This window comes from Pongo abelii, chromosome 12 (genome assembly GCF_028885655.2).
Source record: "Pongo abelii isolate AG06213 chromosome 12, NHGRI_mPonAbe1-v2.0_pri, whole genome shotgun sequence".
NCBI classification, from domain to species: Eukaryota; Metazoa; Chordata; class Mammalia; order Primates; family Hominidae; genus Pongo; species Pongo abelii.
The window spans coordinates 58,184,968-58,199,205 of NC_071997.2; the positions used below are offsets into that span (position 1 = coordinate 58,184,968).

The following is a 14,238-nucleotide window of genomic DNA, read 5'->3' on the forward strand; positions in this document are numbered from 1 at the left end:
AGGTACAGGTGAGTGAGTGGTACGGACCTTGAATCTAGGAGGTTGTCTACACCTGCAGATACGTGGTGGTGATAGGAAGGAGTGGGAAAGGTCTATGAGGCAGAGCAGGGTCAGGCTGGGGTGAACCTGAGAGCACGTGATGGGGAGAAGCCACAGAAAAGGGTTAATGGATGAAGCATGTTCCACAGGAGCAGCACAGGGTGCACATGGAGAGTGAGAGTCAGGGGTACCGAGCAGCAGGGGTGTGTGTGCGGTAAAGAGGACGAACATACAGGAAGATGGTCTGAAGTGTAGCGAGGGAAATTGGGCAGGCTCCCTGGGCCTGGGGTTGGGCTTCTCAGTAGAGGAAAGCAGGCCTCTGCTAAGACCTCTGGAGTGGGGATGAGGCACTGGGGGGTATCTAGAATTTAACAAAGCTTTGTCTTTCACGTCTTCTATGTTCTCTTCATGGCTCTGACAAGAATGTACACTGGATTATGTGTGTCGAACGTGTTTTCAGGGCTTCATGTCCCCCTGCATGGACATGATGTATGTATGGATGCACCATCCCATGGACATGGGATGTTAAATGCCTATTATTTTCAGAGTGCAATGGGAGACAAAGATGACTAACAGCTCTCCAAGCTTAAGAAGCTGACAAGAGCATCAGAACACACAACAAAGTTGCTGACCAAGTTGTGTAGCTGGGTTGGGTAAACCAATATTTGACAAAATTAAGATTCAAAATAGGGAGAGTGGGTTAAACAGCTCATTTAAGATGGCTACACTTCAACTGCTGCGTGAAGCATTAAAAAAAAAAAAATTGCATGAAGACTGGAGTTAGTGGACCTGATTTGGCAAAAGTTCACTGAAGAGGTCACTATGTGGTCCAAGACTAGTCTTGGACTCCTTAGTGATCTAAAGCTTTGCATATGTCAAGAGTAATAATGATAGCTCTTATTACCTGCTATGTCCCGAATGCCTGGCACTTTCACTTCTGTAGCAATTTTTTTATCCTTATGTCTTATGTGGTATCATTAGCCTGTCTTATTGACAAAATGACACAGGGAGATGAAACGGCTCATCAGATCACACAATTGGGAAGTGAGGGAGCCATGTTCTTTCCAAGCCACAAGCCCTCAGTAAAACTCAGCTGCTTAAAAAGCTAATAAACCTTGGTGTACACTTATAAAAATAGCATGTCCAGATCGTGGGGCTCCTTGGTGTCTTTGTGCTTGGCTTGCATGAGCCGGATCCCATCTGGAACAAATTGCTCATTTCTAGAGATCCCAATATGAATAATGATGCTCTAGGTGTGAACAGACGGGGGCGCGGTGGGGAGTAGTGGTGGACAGGGCCTGGACCTGTTACAAGAAGGTTTATGGAATTAAGAATGTAGTCATGTAGTGGAGGGGAATTTACTGCAACGCTTCTTAGCGTAGAAAGAAATAGACTGAGTGGAATTTACATGGAGGCACATTTAGATTAGTTCAATTTATAATTGCAACAAGTTGGGATGTTAAAGAGTTTGGTGATACAGGGATGATTAAATGCTTCTGTATCCATACTAAAAACATTGCTAGGCAACTATTTAAAACGATGCTATTCTGCAAACTGATAAAGATAGTTAAAGTGCAAAAAGATTACAACACTGTATTATTGTATTCCATTTGAAAAAATACATATGGGTCGTATTTACACACTCAGAAAATGTTTGCAACCAATATGCGGTTCTCTCGTGGTGGGATTTCAGATAACTTTTAAGAACTTCTGTCTTCTAATTAATTTTCTATATTTAACATGGAACTTGTGTAAGACGTGATGGCAGCATATTTGTAGCTAACCAACAGTGAACCAGCCCCAGCTGAAGGAGGAATGTCCTGGCCCTCCCTTCAGGCTCTGCAGATGGAGCCAGCATGACAGGCGCTCAGGAAGGGGACAGAACTAGGTCTCAAGGAGGAAAGCAGGTTACAAAACACAGTGTGACCCCACTTTTGTAAAACATATAAACATGTTTGAGGATCCCTGGATAGCCAGGTGTACCAAGGCATTTCCAGTGGGTTCCTTTGCAAGCAAAGTAAAATGGAGATAAAAACCTCCAAGCCGATCACCTGGCACTCATTATGATCATGGTGTTTTCACTCAGATGCCCTCAGAGATGAACTTTCCCATCTGAGTGACTTGGGATGTTGGGATATTGCTGAAGTCCTTATCAACAGCTGGGCTGGCTGTCCCTCAAAGACACTGGATCAATTTCAGTCAGATGTTTCACGCAGGAGGAAGGAGGAAGAGCGAGCAGATTCACTATTCTCTCTTCTCCTTCCTCAATTCATATTCCCTTTTCAAGAACAGCCACCTCCAGAATTGGCAATCTGAATTAAATAAGGTAGCTCCAGGCATGGGATCTTGCGGGAAACCTCTGCCGCTGGTCAGCAGAATCTCGGGTTCCGTATTAGCCAATCCCTACTAGACTTGCTGTTCAAGCCATCCGAACCAAGCACCATTCGGTGATCCTTTAGCAAACCTAACATCATAAGTTAATTTTAGTAGGAGGGGGGTATCTATCTCCCAGTGGAAAGAAAAAAAAAGGACAAAAAACATAAAAGGGAAAGAAAACAAAAAGAGAAACATAGATGAGAAAAAGGCCATCTCTACTTTCCCCCTTTAGATCCCGTTTTAACAGCTGATAGCCTCTGAACATTCCTTTATCCAGGTGGCAGAATGGACAAGGCCAGGTTCCGCTGCTGCTATTAGTGAGGGCTTAATTTGTACATCTACAACATACGGTGGGTGGGTGAGGTTACAGGGTACCTGACACATCACATTCCAGTCCTGGTTCAAGGAGGGGAAAAAAAGAACCCACACTGAATTTGAGTGCAAAAAATAAATATAAAATTTATTAAAACACCCACAATATTTTAAAGATACCAGGAGTAATACAGTTCACAAACCCAGTTGTTTGTGTAAATTATAATAAAATACAAATCAAAAAGGATACATACTTGCAATTTCTAGGCACCCTAAATTAAATTTACTGAAACACTGAGGGAGAAGGGAGGGTAAGGAGGGGTAGCTCAGGAGGCAAACCAATAAAGTGGAAGGAAAAAATATTAACAAAAAGGTAAAAATTAATTATACAAAATAAAATTATCCGCATAAATTTACTGTACTAAGAATATCTACAGTTTAATACACATCCTATTGCCTTGAGACATTGCAAAAATCTACCATTCATCCATCAACCCCAGATAAACTTCATTTCAAGTAGCCACAGTTTACAAAGTCAAGACGGAATATTCAAGTATGGTTGTTAAGTTCACCTCCATTGGAAGCCAAGTAACCAAACAGGAATTCAAAGAGATAAGAAATAAAACACATCAAAAAGCTACAGGGGTTCTAGATTAAGTCTAATGTATTAATATGCCATTATACGACCTGCCCTTGTTTCTTTAATTGGAATACATGAAAAAGAAATGACATCACTCCTGTTTTTCTCCCCTCTTTTCCCCTCAAAAGAAAAAAAAGGGTATTGAAACCAAGAAAATTTGGAATGTTCAAATGAGCCAATTAGTTTCTTAATTTAAATCCCCGTGTGAAGAGTGATGAGTTACCCCTGAATGACGGGTAGTCAAAACGCGAAGAGGGAGCAAACAATACCACTACAAAAAGCATCCCTGATATCAGAATAGAAGCCAATGAGGAAGTAGGCCAAATCGCTCGCTGATTCTTAGGCAAAAAGCAACTTTAGACCTTGCATTTCTGTGCTGCGGTCTCTGCTCAGGGGAGAAGCCTATTGCTCTGCTCTTGCCTGCAGCTCTGCAGGAGGAAGGGCTGAGAGCACCAGAGGGGGCCGCCCCTCCCCCTGCACTCGCAGAGTGCACTCGCACTCTGTGCACCTGGATGTGGGACTGTATAACTTATGCTGGGGGTATGCACCTCAAAAATGTTTTGGTCCAGGGTATGTTGAAGTTGGCCATGTACTACAGCAGAGGCAGCTGGCTAATAAAACTAGGTTTTGAGGGAGTCATTTCAAATGACAGCAACAATGACTGAGAAAGCTCAATGAGATGGGCATAGGAAATTCACATTTTATTCAAAAGCAAAACTTAAACATGAAATACAGCCAACTACACTCCTTCCTTTCGGCGTTCCGCTATCTTAACTGCTGAAGAATGAAAAACAAAATGACCCCAGATTTTTCAAGGTCAAGTATGTCATCAGACGGACAACCTGCAGGTATCAGACCCTCATGGAATCTACTTTACTGAAGTTGTCATGATGTCCTGTTTTTGAGGTATTTAAAAAAATTATTGTGACAGTGGATGACACAAAATGGAGCTTCCTGGTAAGTTTTTAAAACATCAACTTCTGTGGACCCAAGAAGAAATTTAGGTTAGCACCAACTAAAAAGCAGCCTCAGTGGCATCGAGTGAGCAAAGAAAGCTCCTTCCTTTAGTCCGAACATGAGGGGTTACCAATGAGAGGCAGAAGCAACGCTGGGTCAGAGAATGAAGCCCCTGCCCACCATGGTCCCAGCCAGTGCCAGGGGAGGAAGGAGATCCATCTGGTCTCCCTTGGTGTGCCCTTGGGACTCCCAGAGATGTCTGCTTAGCACCCTGGGCTGCAGGAGAAAATCTGTCCCTGGCTATGAGAATGCCTATCATGCTAGGAGAGGCAGGAGTACCCAACTCCCCTTCCTCAAAAACAAAAACAAACTCAAAAAACCCTTTGCCCTTTCTTTCACATCAAGCCTGAGAAGACAGGTGTGGAACCAAAGCACCTGCCAAGCCAGGCAGGCCCACTCCCGATCACAGAAAGGGAGATAGCTGCCTTCTCGACTTGTTTTGTTTGGCCACCAAGGGAAGAACAATACAACACAACACAACACTGCTCAGAGCAGATTATAGCACGGTAAACGGGTCTAAGACAGCACCAAAAGAGGGGAAGGGGGAAAAAAAAAGCCAAGAGACTGGAGCCCACCTTGTTTTTGGTTGGTTGTGGTTTCAGAACGTTGATAGCACCTCAGCAAGACAGGATCAGGGACAGTCACATTAAAACACCATAGCACCATTTTATTTAGACTATTTCAATTCATAAAAATGCTTCCTAGTCCATAAAACACACTTCAGTAACAAAAGGAAAGAGATACTGGTTGAGGCACGTCAGGGATATCATATAGTTTTCCACCAGCTTTGCCTTGGTTTGAGATCTCATGGTGATTAAACCTCTAGAAGCAAGTCTGGCTGGGTTTCTCTCAATGAAATTAGGTTATCATCGACTCATTGTCAACCATCCTTGCACATCTACTGCTGTGTGGTACAAAGCAGTTAAGCTCTGCTAGTTCTTTCCTTGCTTTAGCGCTTTAAAAATCCCTTGCTCTGCAAACTACCGTTTCCAAAAGAGGCTGGTGGAAGGACCAAGAGGGGGCGGTGGGGTATCATCTCTTTCCACGCACACCATCGTCACCTTGGTGAGAAGGCAAAGCAGTACCCATGAAGCCGGGGCGTGGGAAACATTGGCCCTGCTAAAAACCAGACCCAAAACCAAAAACCAAAAAACCCCCAAATCCATGCAACACCTTTAGTCAAGATTTCTGATGGTCAGATGATGGTTTCTTGAGCTAGCACCAGTTATTTTGTGAGAACCTGCTGCGAAGCGATTTTTATTTTAAAAATCTCGTAGCACAGAACTTTACAAGCACTTCCCTTGCACGCAACAGGCAGGGAAAACAAAACAGAGCAGAAAAGGAACCAAATGTTTGCACTGCACGTGGATGGTGTCCGTGGACAGGGCACACTGGGGAGATGACTAAGACGCCATCGATTTCCGTTGCTATAATATGACTCTTCGAACTTGGTCATGTTGTTAGGTTCTTTAGTTGCAATGGCTTTATTTTTCTTCTCATGATAAAAATGTCTGTTAATCATCTTTAGGACTTAAAAAATGATAGTGCCAGTAAAAAATAAAAATTTGATTTTTCTCTTTAAGAAACCTTCAGCAGCAAGGGGGGGATAAAGAGCTGTGCATAGTTACTTTTTAAATATATGTCTAAAGCATGCTAATTTTAATGACTGAGATTTGAGGTAGGTTAGACATGTAGTGTACAAATCAGCATGGGCTTGAGCACGGCAACCACACCGCCTAACTCTGGAAACGCCATTCTGAGGGGAGTGGGGACATCCAATGGTGACTGCCTCTTGACTCACCTCTCAGCAGCCTATTTCCTACTGCAGAAACTGATGAACCAAGGCTGTTTGGGCTGGGGGACAGACGTCGCATGCTTTTAGCTTGTATTGGTTTCTCCTTTCATCTAATGGCTTTCCTACCAAAGGGTGATGAGGGGAAGAGTTTATTTAACATACATCAGGAAGATTCACACATGCCAAGTATCAGAATCACCTGGGTTACACTCGGGACCTTCCAAACCAACAGCCAACCTGGGGCTTCCACGGGTCATACAGACGGTCACATTCTCCAAATGTTTCGTAAAATATTGTATTTCTTGCTTAAGATCATTTAAAATGAAGTTTTCAAGGCACCCCCGCATCTACCTAAGCACGGAGTCAAATGAGACCTGCATAAAAGTACTGATGCGATAAGCAAAATAGCATTTAAAGGACCCAATTTTTCCTCAAAACTAGAAAATCAGCATGCTCATTAAAGACTCTGCTTCCTTTAGCTTGTCAAACTGAAGGTCAGAGGTTTTCCTATAAATCTGAGTTCTGAATAATTCTAAGTCCTGATAAGCTCTTGGGTATTTATTTTGAAAGCAATAATATTTCATTTTTTTGTCCTGTAAAATAAATGCAACTTTACAGAATATGGTAAAAGTGGAGGATAGACAAAGCACATTAAATATTCAGCTACTATTTACAATTTCTCCCACAATTACATGTTAAAACATACTTTTTTTTTTCAAGTTGCTGTTTAAATCTAGGCAAAAGTGCTTAAAAAAATCTTTCACTATTTACAGTTAAAACCAGACCACATAAATGCTCAGGACATCTTACAACGACCCTCCGCCAGTGCTTCCAAACAGATACAGTAAACACCCAGCAGGCCGGTTCTCAGCTCTTACTCAAGGCACCCGGAAGCTCAGGAACTTGCCTATAGCGGTCATCTGATTGTTAAACATGATTCATGAAGACCCATATCTGAATACAACTGCTCAGTAAATACCTGTTCATCTCAGGGCTTGGTGGTCATCCACCACGTGGCCACATTCCCCTCTGTGTGTCCTGATGAAGCCCCCCATTCACCACACACACATCCACATGGCTAGCATGAGATCATTTCTGCTAATATCACAAGAAAAACCAACACTCCAACAAAGTTTGACTTGATGATGAGTGTTGCTCCCATCAGGCCCAACCTCTCTCAACAACGTCACAAAAATTAAGCACCACATTCTCATTTCAAAGAACCGAATGAATGCACCAGAATTTCAGAACAGCTATGTTAAAGTGGATGAAGAGGGGAGAAAGGAAAAAAAGAAAATGATCAAATGGAGAAATGGCACCAATTAGGGAGGAAAATTATAGCAACCTGTTGAAAATGTTTGACTCTTGCACTTTAAAATTGTTAAGTGTAGGCCCCCGAACCCAATGATAGCATGGAGGAAGCAGGCTCAGGTGTGAGGCATGCACCATTGTCCAATGTGGAAATTCAGGGATCAGGACAGATGCATTAACTGTTGTTACACTGGTCTGCTGAGCTCCTGTAGGATGTGACCTGCCCAAGAGTCAAGAAAGTCCCAGCACAACACTACAGCACCAGGCTCCGCACAGCACCATGCACAGAGCACCACTGGCTTTTCACAGCTTGGGTTCAACTTCCTGTTTTTAAAGATACAGTAGCCCTTTTTCAATATCAGCATAGACTTTGGGGGCATTTTTTAAAAAACTGCCACTAAGACAAATTCCTTCAGCTCAGCATGCATTGGCTTGGCAACATGGTGGGCGCGGCCCCTAAGAACCTCGCACTCCAGCTCCAGCGTGAGGTGCTGCCTAGTGAACCATGACATCGTGTGACTCCATAAATAACGGACAGAGGATTCAGTGTGGAGACTAGCAAGCTTGAAGCCATCTACTTCCAACCTGGTTTTTGGGGAAAGCTATGCCAGCATCTTGTGGGGGCTGGCCTGGGGTGCATCTGCCCTTCGACTCCAAGCCGGGGACTGGAAAAGGGACCCCAGATGGTTTTCTGCAGACTCTCCCATCCTATCAGAGAGGACAGAAGCTGTCCTGAGGCTCCCTTCCCCAAAGGGAGGGGGTGTGTGTCGGGAGGGATGAACTGGGTGGCTACCGTCCGCGCTTGGCTCTCGAGGGGCAGATGGCTGAGGACCTCGCCAGCGCCCGAGGGGCTTGGCTCGCCGGACCCAGCGAGACTGGGCGGGGGAGCACTACTGGCCTTTCCTGCCCATCCTTTACCATTACTATTGTCGCTTTTAAAAAATCCAATAAATACACATTTTAAATGGAATTTAAAACTACTCCTTTGTGAAAGGATACTATAAACTTTCTTTCCATTATTGTGATATACAAGGATAGAGTTTTAAAAACAAAGAGAAAATAAAAACCCCCCCAAACAAGGGGGGGGAACAACTTGGAGATATAAATATTAAGATCACGGAAAAATCACCCGACAGCCGTAGTTTCTTCTTCAAAGTGCTGGGGAAGTGGGGGTAAGGGAGGGGCGGGTCAGTTCTGAGGTTTGGACCATAAATACATATATATGATATGCGCATCTATATATGTATATAGAGATAAAAAGACTTCTGCACCCCCAACCCGCCCCCAGGTATGAGGGCAAAAGCACCACAGAGACAGCTCGGGCCGGGCCCGACGCTGAGGTACGCTGGCTCCCTGGCACCTAGATCCAGCGGCTGTAGGGGCCAGTGACCTTCGTGTAGGCATAGGAGGACACGGTGACCGCCGAGTCTGTGGGCACAGCCAGTGCCTGCCGGGTGGGGACGACCCCCTTCTCTTTCTGCTGGGGCTCAGCAACCACAGTGCCCCCCCACTTGCGCTTCTTCCCATAGAGCTTGGCCTCCTGCTGGCCCAGACCCAGCCGGGCAGCCTCCTCCTGCCGTGCCCGTGCCCTCTCCGCCAGCTGCTTCATCTTGGCTTCCCAGAGGGCCAGCCCGTGGTTGGGCTGGTTGAGGTTCTTGTGCTGGTAGAAGACCAGCGAGATGCGGGTGGGGTGGCAGCGGTTGGGCTTCTTAAGTGGCGTGGTGGCATGCAGCTCCCGCCGGGCACACTCAATGAGGATGGAGCCGTGGGCTGGGGCCACGGCCACGCCGCCGATGTTCTCGTCCAGGAAGTTGTGTTCACTGTCCGACCACAGCTCCTCCTCTTCCTCCTCCACACCACCACTGCCCTTCTCCTCCTTCACCGCTCCCTTGCTGGGGGGCTCCTCAGCCGGCCCCTCCTCCAAGCTGAAGGGGTCCCACAGCTTCTCCTCTGACTTCAGGGCCCCAAACAGCTTCTCGCTGGATCCCAGGGGCAGACCAAAGGACTGCCAGGCCTTGTCCAGCTGGCTGGCCCCTGCGGCTGGAATCCTGCCCTCCTCTCCTTTCATGGGGTTCCACAGCTTGTCTTGGAACCCAGGACTACCTTTCAGGGCCGAGTTGAAATCCCCTGCCCCCAGCCCCCACGGTTTCTCAGTCAGGCTGGGCCCAGCCAAGGCAGAGGTGTTGTTCCCAAACTTGCAGGGGCTCCACGGTTTGCCTCGCAGCCGTCCTCCAGAGTGGGAAGCTGCCTGCTGCCCCTCACCGGGGAACAGCCCCCACTGGCCATCTGTGAAGTGGGAAGGGGCCAGGCAGCTGGCCCCAAAGGAACTGAGCTTGTCGGGGACGATGGCAGGACTCTCCCCAGACGAGAACACACTCCAGCTGCCACCAACACCGTTAGTCCTCTTGGGGGACATGCTTGGGCCTCCTGAGTACTGTCCCCAAAGGTGACTGGGTCCTCCATTCTGAGACACCTCGGGCAGAGGTGTCTTGCCCATCTTGCCAGCGTCTCTGGGCACAGGCTCAGCCTGGGTCAGCGGGTCTACTGGCTCTTGCTTGATGGATCTATTGTAGCAGTTGGAACTCTGGGCAAAGGGGGAGGGGTCCCTGGACACTGAGTGGATTGGGGGGGCCTTGGGAAGCAGATACTCCTTGGGGCCTGGGTACGCAGGCTGCTGGTGGTGAGGAGTGGGGTGGTGGGCGTCTGTGGGAACAGCCTGGCTGGGCAGCTCGGCAAACTCAGCACCACCGTAGGCCGGGCTCAGGCTGTTGTGCAGAGCGTGGAGGTCTGGCTTCTTCTCAAAACTGCCACTGCTGCCACTGTGCCCCCAGGCACCAGGACCCAGGAACTGAGAGGGGAAGACGGGGTTGCTGGATGGAAAGCCATAGTAGCTAAAAGACGGGAGAGCGTACTTGGAGTGGAAGCCATTGACGGAGGCCAGGCTGGGCTGTGCATAGCAGGAGTGGTAGGAGTACACGCTGTTCATGCTGTAAGGGTCGGAGGGCCGGCAGTTGCCCAGCACCGAGTAGCTCTCCACCACCGCGTTGCCGCTGTACTTGAAGGAGCTGAAGTGGTTCTGCGGCTCCACCTTGAGGGAGGGCTTCAGGCCTTGCTGGGACAATCCACCCTTCAGAGACAGGCCTGGGGAAACAGAAGGCAAGATGGCAGAGGGGAAGACAACACACAGCCTGGAGAGGCCCTGGGTGGGCGACTGGGGATGGACCCTCCCTCTTTCCCAGGGATGTTTCCTCTTTTGGGACAGGCAGGTGAGGTGCTGAGGCATGTCCAGCCCAGAACGGGTCATACTCCCTGGGCCCTGCTCAGCACAGGCCCCAGCCCCAGCCCCATTGGGGATGGGAGGAGGCGATCCCTGGTGAGAAGCAGCTCATGCAGGGTCCACAGTACCCCCCACCGACTCCTCCTCACCCTAGAGAACTCTAGAAGTTGTACTGAACCACCACCACCCACTCTGTGCCCAGCCCAGTTGGGATCACTGCAGGGACCAGGGCCAGGAGAATGAGAACTCAGATGCCTGCCAGCAACCGTCTCCGCCCATAAGCCCTGCTGCCCTGGCACACACCCACATGCCCTGAAGTGCTGCTACTCACCTCAGTATCTCAGAGGGGAGCAAACTAGAGCTCAGAGGGGAGCCTCTGATTCTCTGAGGGATGCAAACTAGAGGAGAAACCCAGTGCTTCCCCTCTACCAAGCTCAGTTCCACGCAGATAACAAGTCCTGCTGTACTTGCATCCCCACAGCCTCCTATCAGGCTGGCTGTGGCTGCTGCAGATACCCTTCTGACTGACAATTAAACAGAGGCCCCAGTTCCAGTGTGATGCAGGAGGGTACGTGGAAGAGCGGGGGCCCCCATGAGGACAGTGCCATTGCGACTCCCAGCGGGCACCCTCCCCCCACACACCTGGGTCCGACGTAATGCCCGCCAGCTCCAGGGCCTCCTGCTTGATCTTCTCCGGAGTGCTCAGCTTCTCCTTCTGAATTTTCTTCTTCTCGGCTGCTGCCTTTCTGGCTTCCAGCTGCCGCTGGCGGCAGGACTTGGCAGGCTCAGGCAGGCGTCGGACCTCGCGGGGGAAGGCGGTGAGCACCTGGATGGCTCCGCTGCCCACCTTTGCATTCTGGTTCTCCTCGCTACCAAACTCATCCGTGTTGGCCATCTTGTACAGGGGGAGAACATGCAGCTGCTCATCCTCGGGAATCTTGCCCACGCAGCGATTGTCTTCCTTGGTCAGGGTGCAGACCTGCCCCAAGCAGTGGGGGAGAGAGGACATGAGGTTGGGGGACCGAGTGCTGGGAGAGAGGGGTCTGAGCACCCAAAACACGTGACCTCATCTTTCCCCACACAATCCCAATACCAGCCACTACTACTTCCGAGAGTTTCTGGAAAGTACATTGATCTTGGTTCACAGGACAACAGTATCACCAGCACTTACAGTCCACTCATCAACTTTCAAGGCACATTATCTCCTATGATCCTAAGAAGGCTGAGGGGAGATGAGATACCTGGCAAGGGGCCTGACCAGGACCTGGAGGCTTGCTCTGCCCTCTGGCATAGCACTGACGCCACAGTACCACGTTGCCCAGTGAAGCTCGCACTGTCCACCATTATCTTCCTTGTTCTAAACACTCAGTCTCCTTTTGCTCTTAAAATATGTTTCCTTTTGGGAGGCCAAGGTGGGCGGATCACCTGAGGTCAGGAGGTCGAGACCAGCCTGACCAATATGATGAAAACCTGTCTCTACCAAAAATATAAAAATTAGCCTGGCGTGGTGGCATGCGCCTGTAATCCCAGCTACTTGGGAGGCTGAGACAGAATTGCTTGAACCCGGAGATGGAGGTTGCAGTGAGCCAAGATCATGCCACTACACTCCAGCCTGGGCAACAAGAGTGAAACTCCGTCTCAAAAAAAAAAAAAAAGTTTCCTTTTTATCATAAACTCTATGTGCTGATTATACAAAATTTAGGCAGGCAAAAAGGAAACAAAATCTCCCATCCCACCACCCAGAAGTAATCACTTTAAATATCATGGTCACCTAATTGTGTACATACACAAGTACACAATTACTTTTTGGTAATTAAAGGGGGTATTATGCATATGGTCATATAATAGCTTCATTTTTTTCTCAACATAGTATAAATATTTTCCTGTGCATTAAATATTCTCCCCCAATATGATTAGAGCTGTGTAATATTATTCTACTGTATCAATGTGTTAATCTCATTATCAAATATTTCAACTTGTTTCCAATTTTTTTATACCATAAACAATACTTTCTGAAATACCCTTTCAGCTAAATTTTGTAAGATTCTTAATTCCTTAGAATGAATGTTAAGTAGAACTGCCACATACTGCCAGACTACCCTCAAAAATGATTCGGTTTTTCACTCGTACCAGCAGAATGTGTTTCAACTTTCCTATATTTTTTCCACTAATTTCTTTAAAAACTTTTTGCTCACTTAAAATAGATCTTGTTGTTGGTGTACATTTCTCACAAGATTTGCTTTTTTATTCAAGTTTACTCTCTACTCTTGTGTTGACTATATTTTCTTATTTTCTATATTTTTGATGCTCTGGTATTTGGGGTCTTGATCCCAGAGAGGCTGCCCCTCCCAGGGCTACTTAATTCCCAGAGATAGCAAATGGCTCCCTGCGAGTGTGCCTCTGATATATGAACCAGCAAATCCAGAGCTCACACCCTCAGCCATCTCCTTTATCAAACTCACACACCAAGCCAATATTTCCCTGGCCTTATAGAGGGCCGTGCACGAGGAACCCACCCCATAGCTCAGAGCCTGCTAAAATATTCAAACGGTTCAATCCTAAACTTCCCCAGTGTAGCTACCCTGCATCACCCATTCTTCCCTGCAAAACCCCACTCAAGACTCTGGGCCATGCTCCCCACTCTTCCTCTTCTGCCTCCTGACTGGCCCGGTGCTCCCCCGAGTGGCCCCAGAGCATGACCTGCCCTCCTGTTTCTAGGATCTGAGTATAAAGTTCTTTCCTGACAATTATCCAGGTCTGCATGTCTTACCATATCCGATTAAAATAAATCCTTGGCCCATTTTAACACAATTCTCTCACTGTCTTCCTTCTTTTGTGAGTTTTATGACTTTTGCCCACTACTATATATGACTTGTCATTTTTTAAATCACGAAGTCATCTTTGCATTTAAGGTTATAATTTATCACTTGTTACAAATATTGTAGCAGTTGGAGCTCTGTGAATTATTAGCCATTGTTAGTGTTTAGATCACTACCCAGACATCTGAATGTATGTATGTGTGTGTGTGCATGTATGGCTATATAAAACTACAAATCGGATCACATTATATATACATGCTATTCTGTGACCTGCTTTTCTTTTTCTTTTTCTTCTTTTTCTTTTTGAGGTAAGGTCTTACTCTATTGCCCAGGCTGCAGTGCAGTGGTGTGACACAGCTCACTGCAGTCTCGACCTCCTGGGCTCAAGTGATCCTCCCATCTCAGCCTCCTGAGTAGCTGGGACTACAAGCATGCACAACCACGCCCAGCAAATTTTTGGTATTTTTTGTAGAGATGGGATTTTGCCATATTCCTCAGGCTGGTCTCAAACTCCTGGGCTCAAGTGAGCCTCCCACCTCAGCCTCCCAAAGTGCTGGCATTACAGGTGTGAGCCACCGTGCCCAGCCTGACCTGCTTTTCTTTCTTTCTTTTTTTTTTTTTGAGACAGAGTTTTGCTCTTATTGCAGAGGCT

The 14,238-nt window shown here is 47.3% G+C and overlaps 1 protein-coding gene across 4 annotated transcripts in view; it reads right to left on the reverse strand.

Annotated features, from left to right (window-relative positions):
* Positions 1 to 6,842: 6,842 nt before the first annotated feature.
* The window catches only part of TET3 (tet methylcytosine dioxygenase 3), a 114,554-nt gene continuing 107,158 nt past the window's right edge, over positions 6,843 to 14,238 (reverse strand). For all 4 annotated transcript variants that reach the window (XM_054548039.1, XM_002811898.5, XM_054548040.2 and 1 more), the window contains 2 exons: positions 11,410 to 11,746; positions 6,843 to 10,631 (listed from right to left, as the gene is read on the reverse strand). In XM_054548039.1, the coding sequence (XP_054404014.1) occupies positions 8,851 to 10,631; positions 11,410 to 11,746 (2,118 nt within the window). In that variant the 3' untranslated portion in view covers positions 6,843 to 8,850. The remainder of the gene's footprint in view (positions 10,632 to 11,409; positions 11,747 to 14,238) is intronic.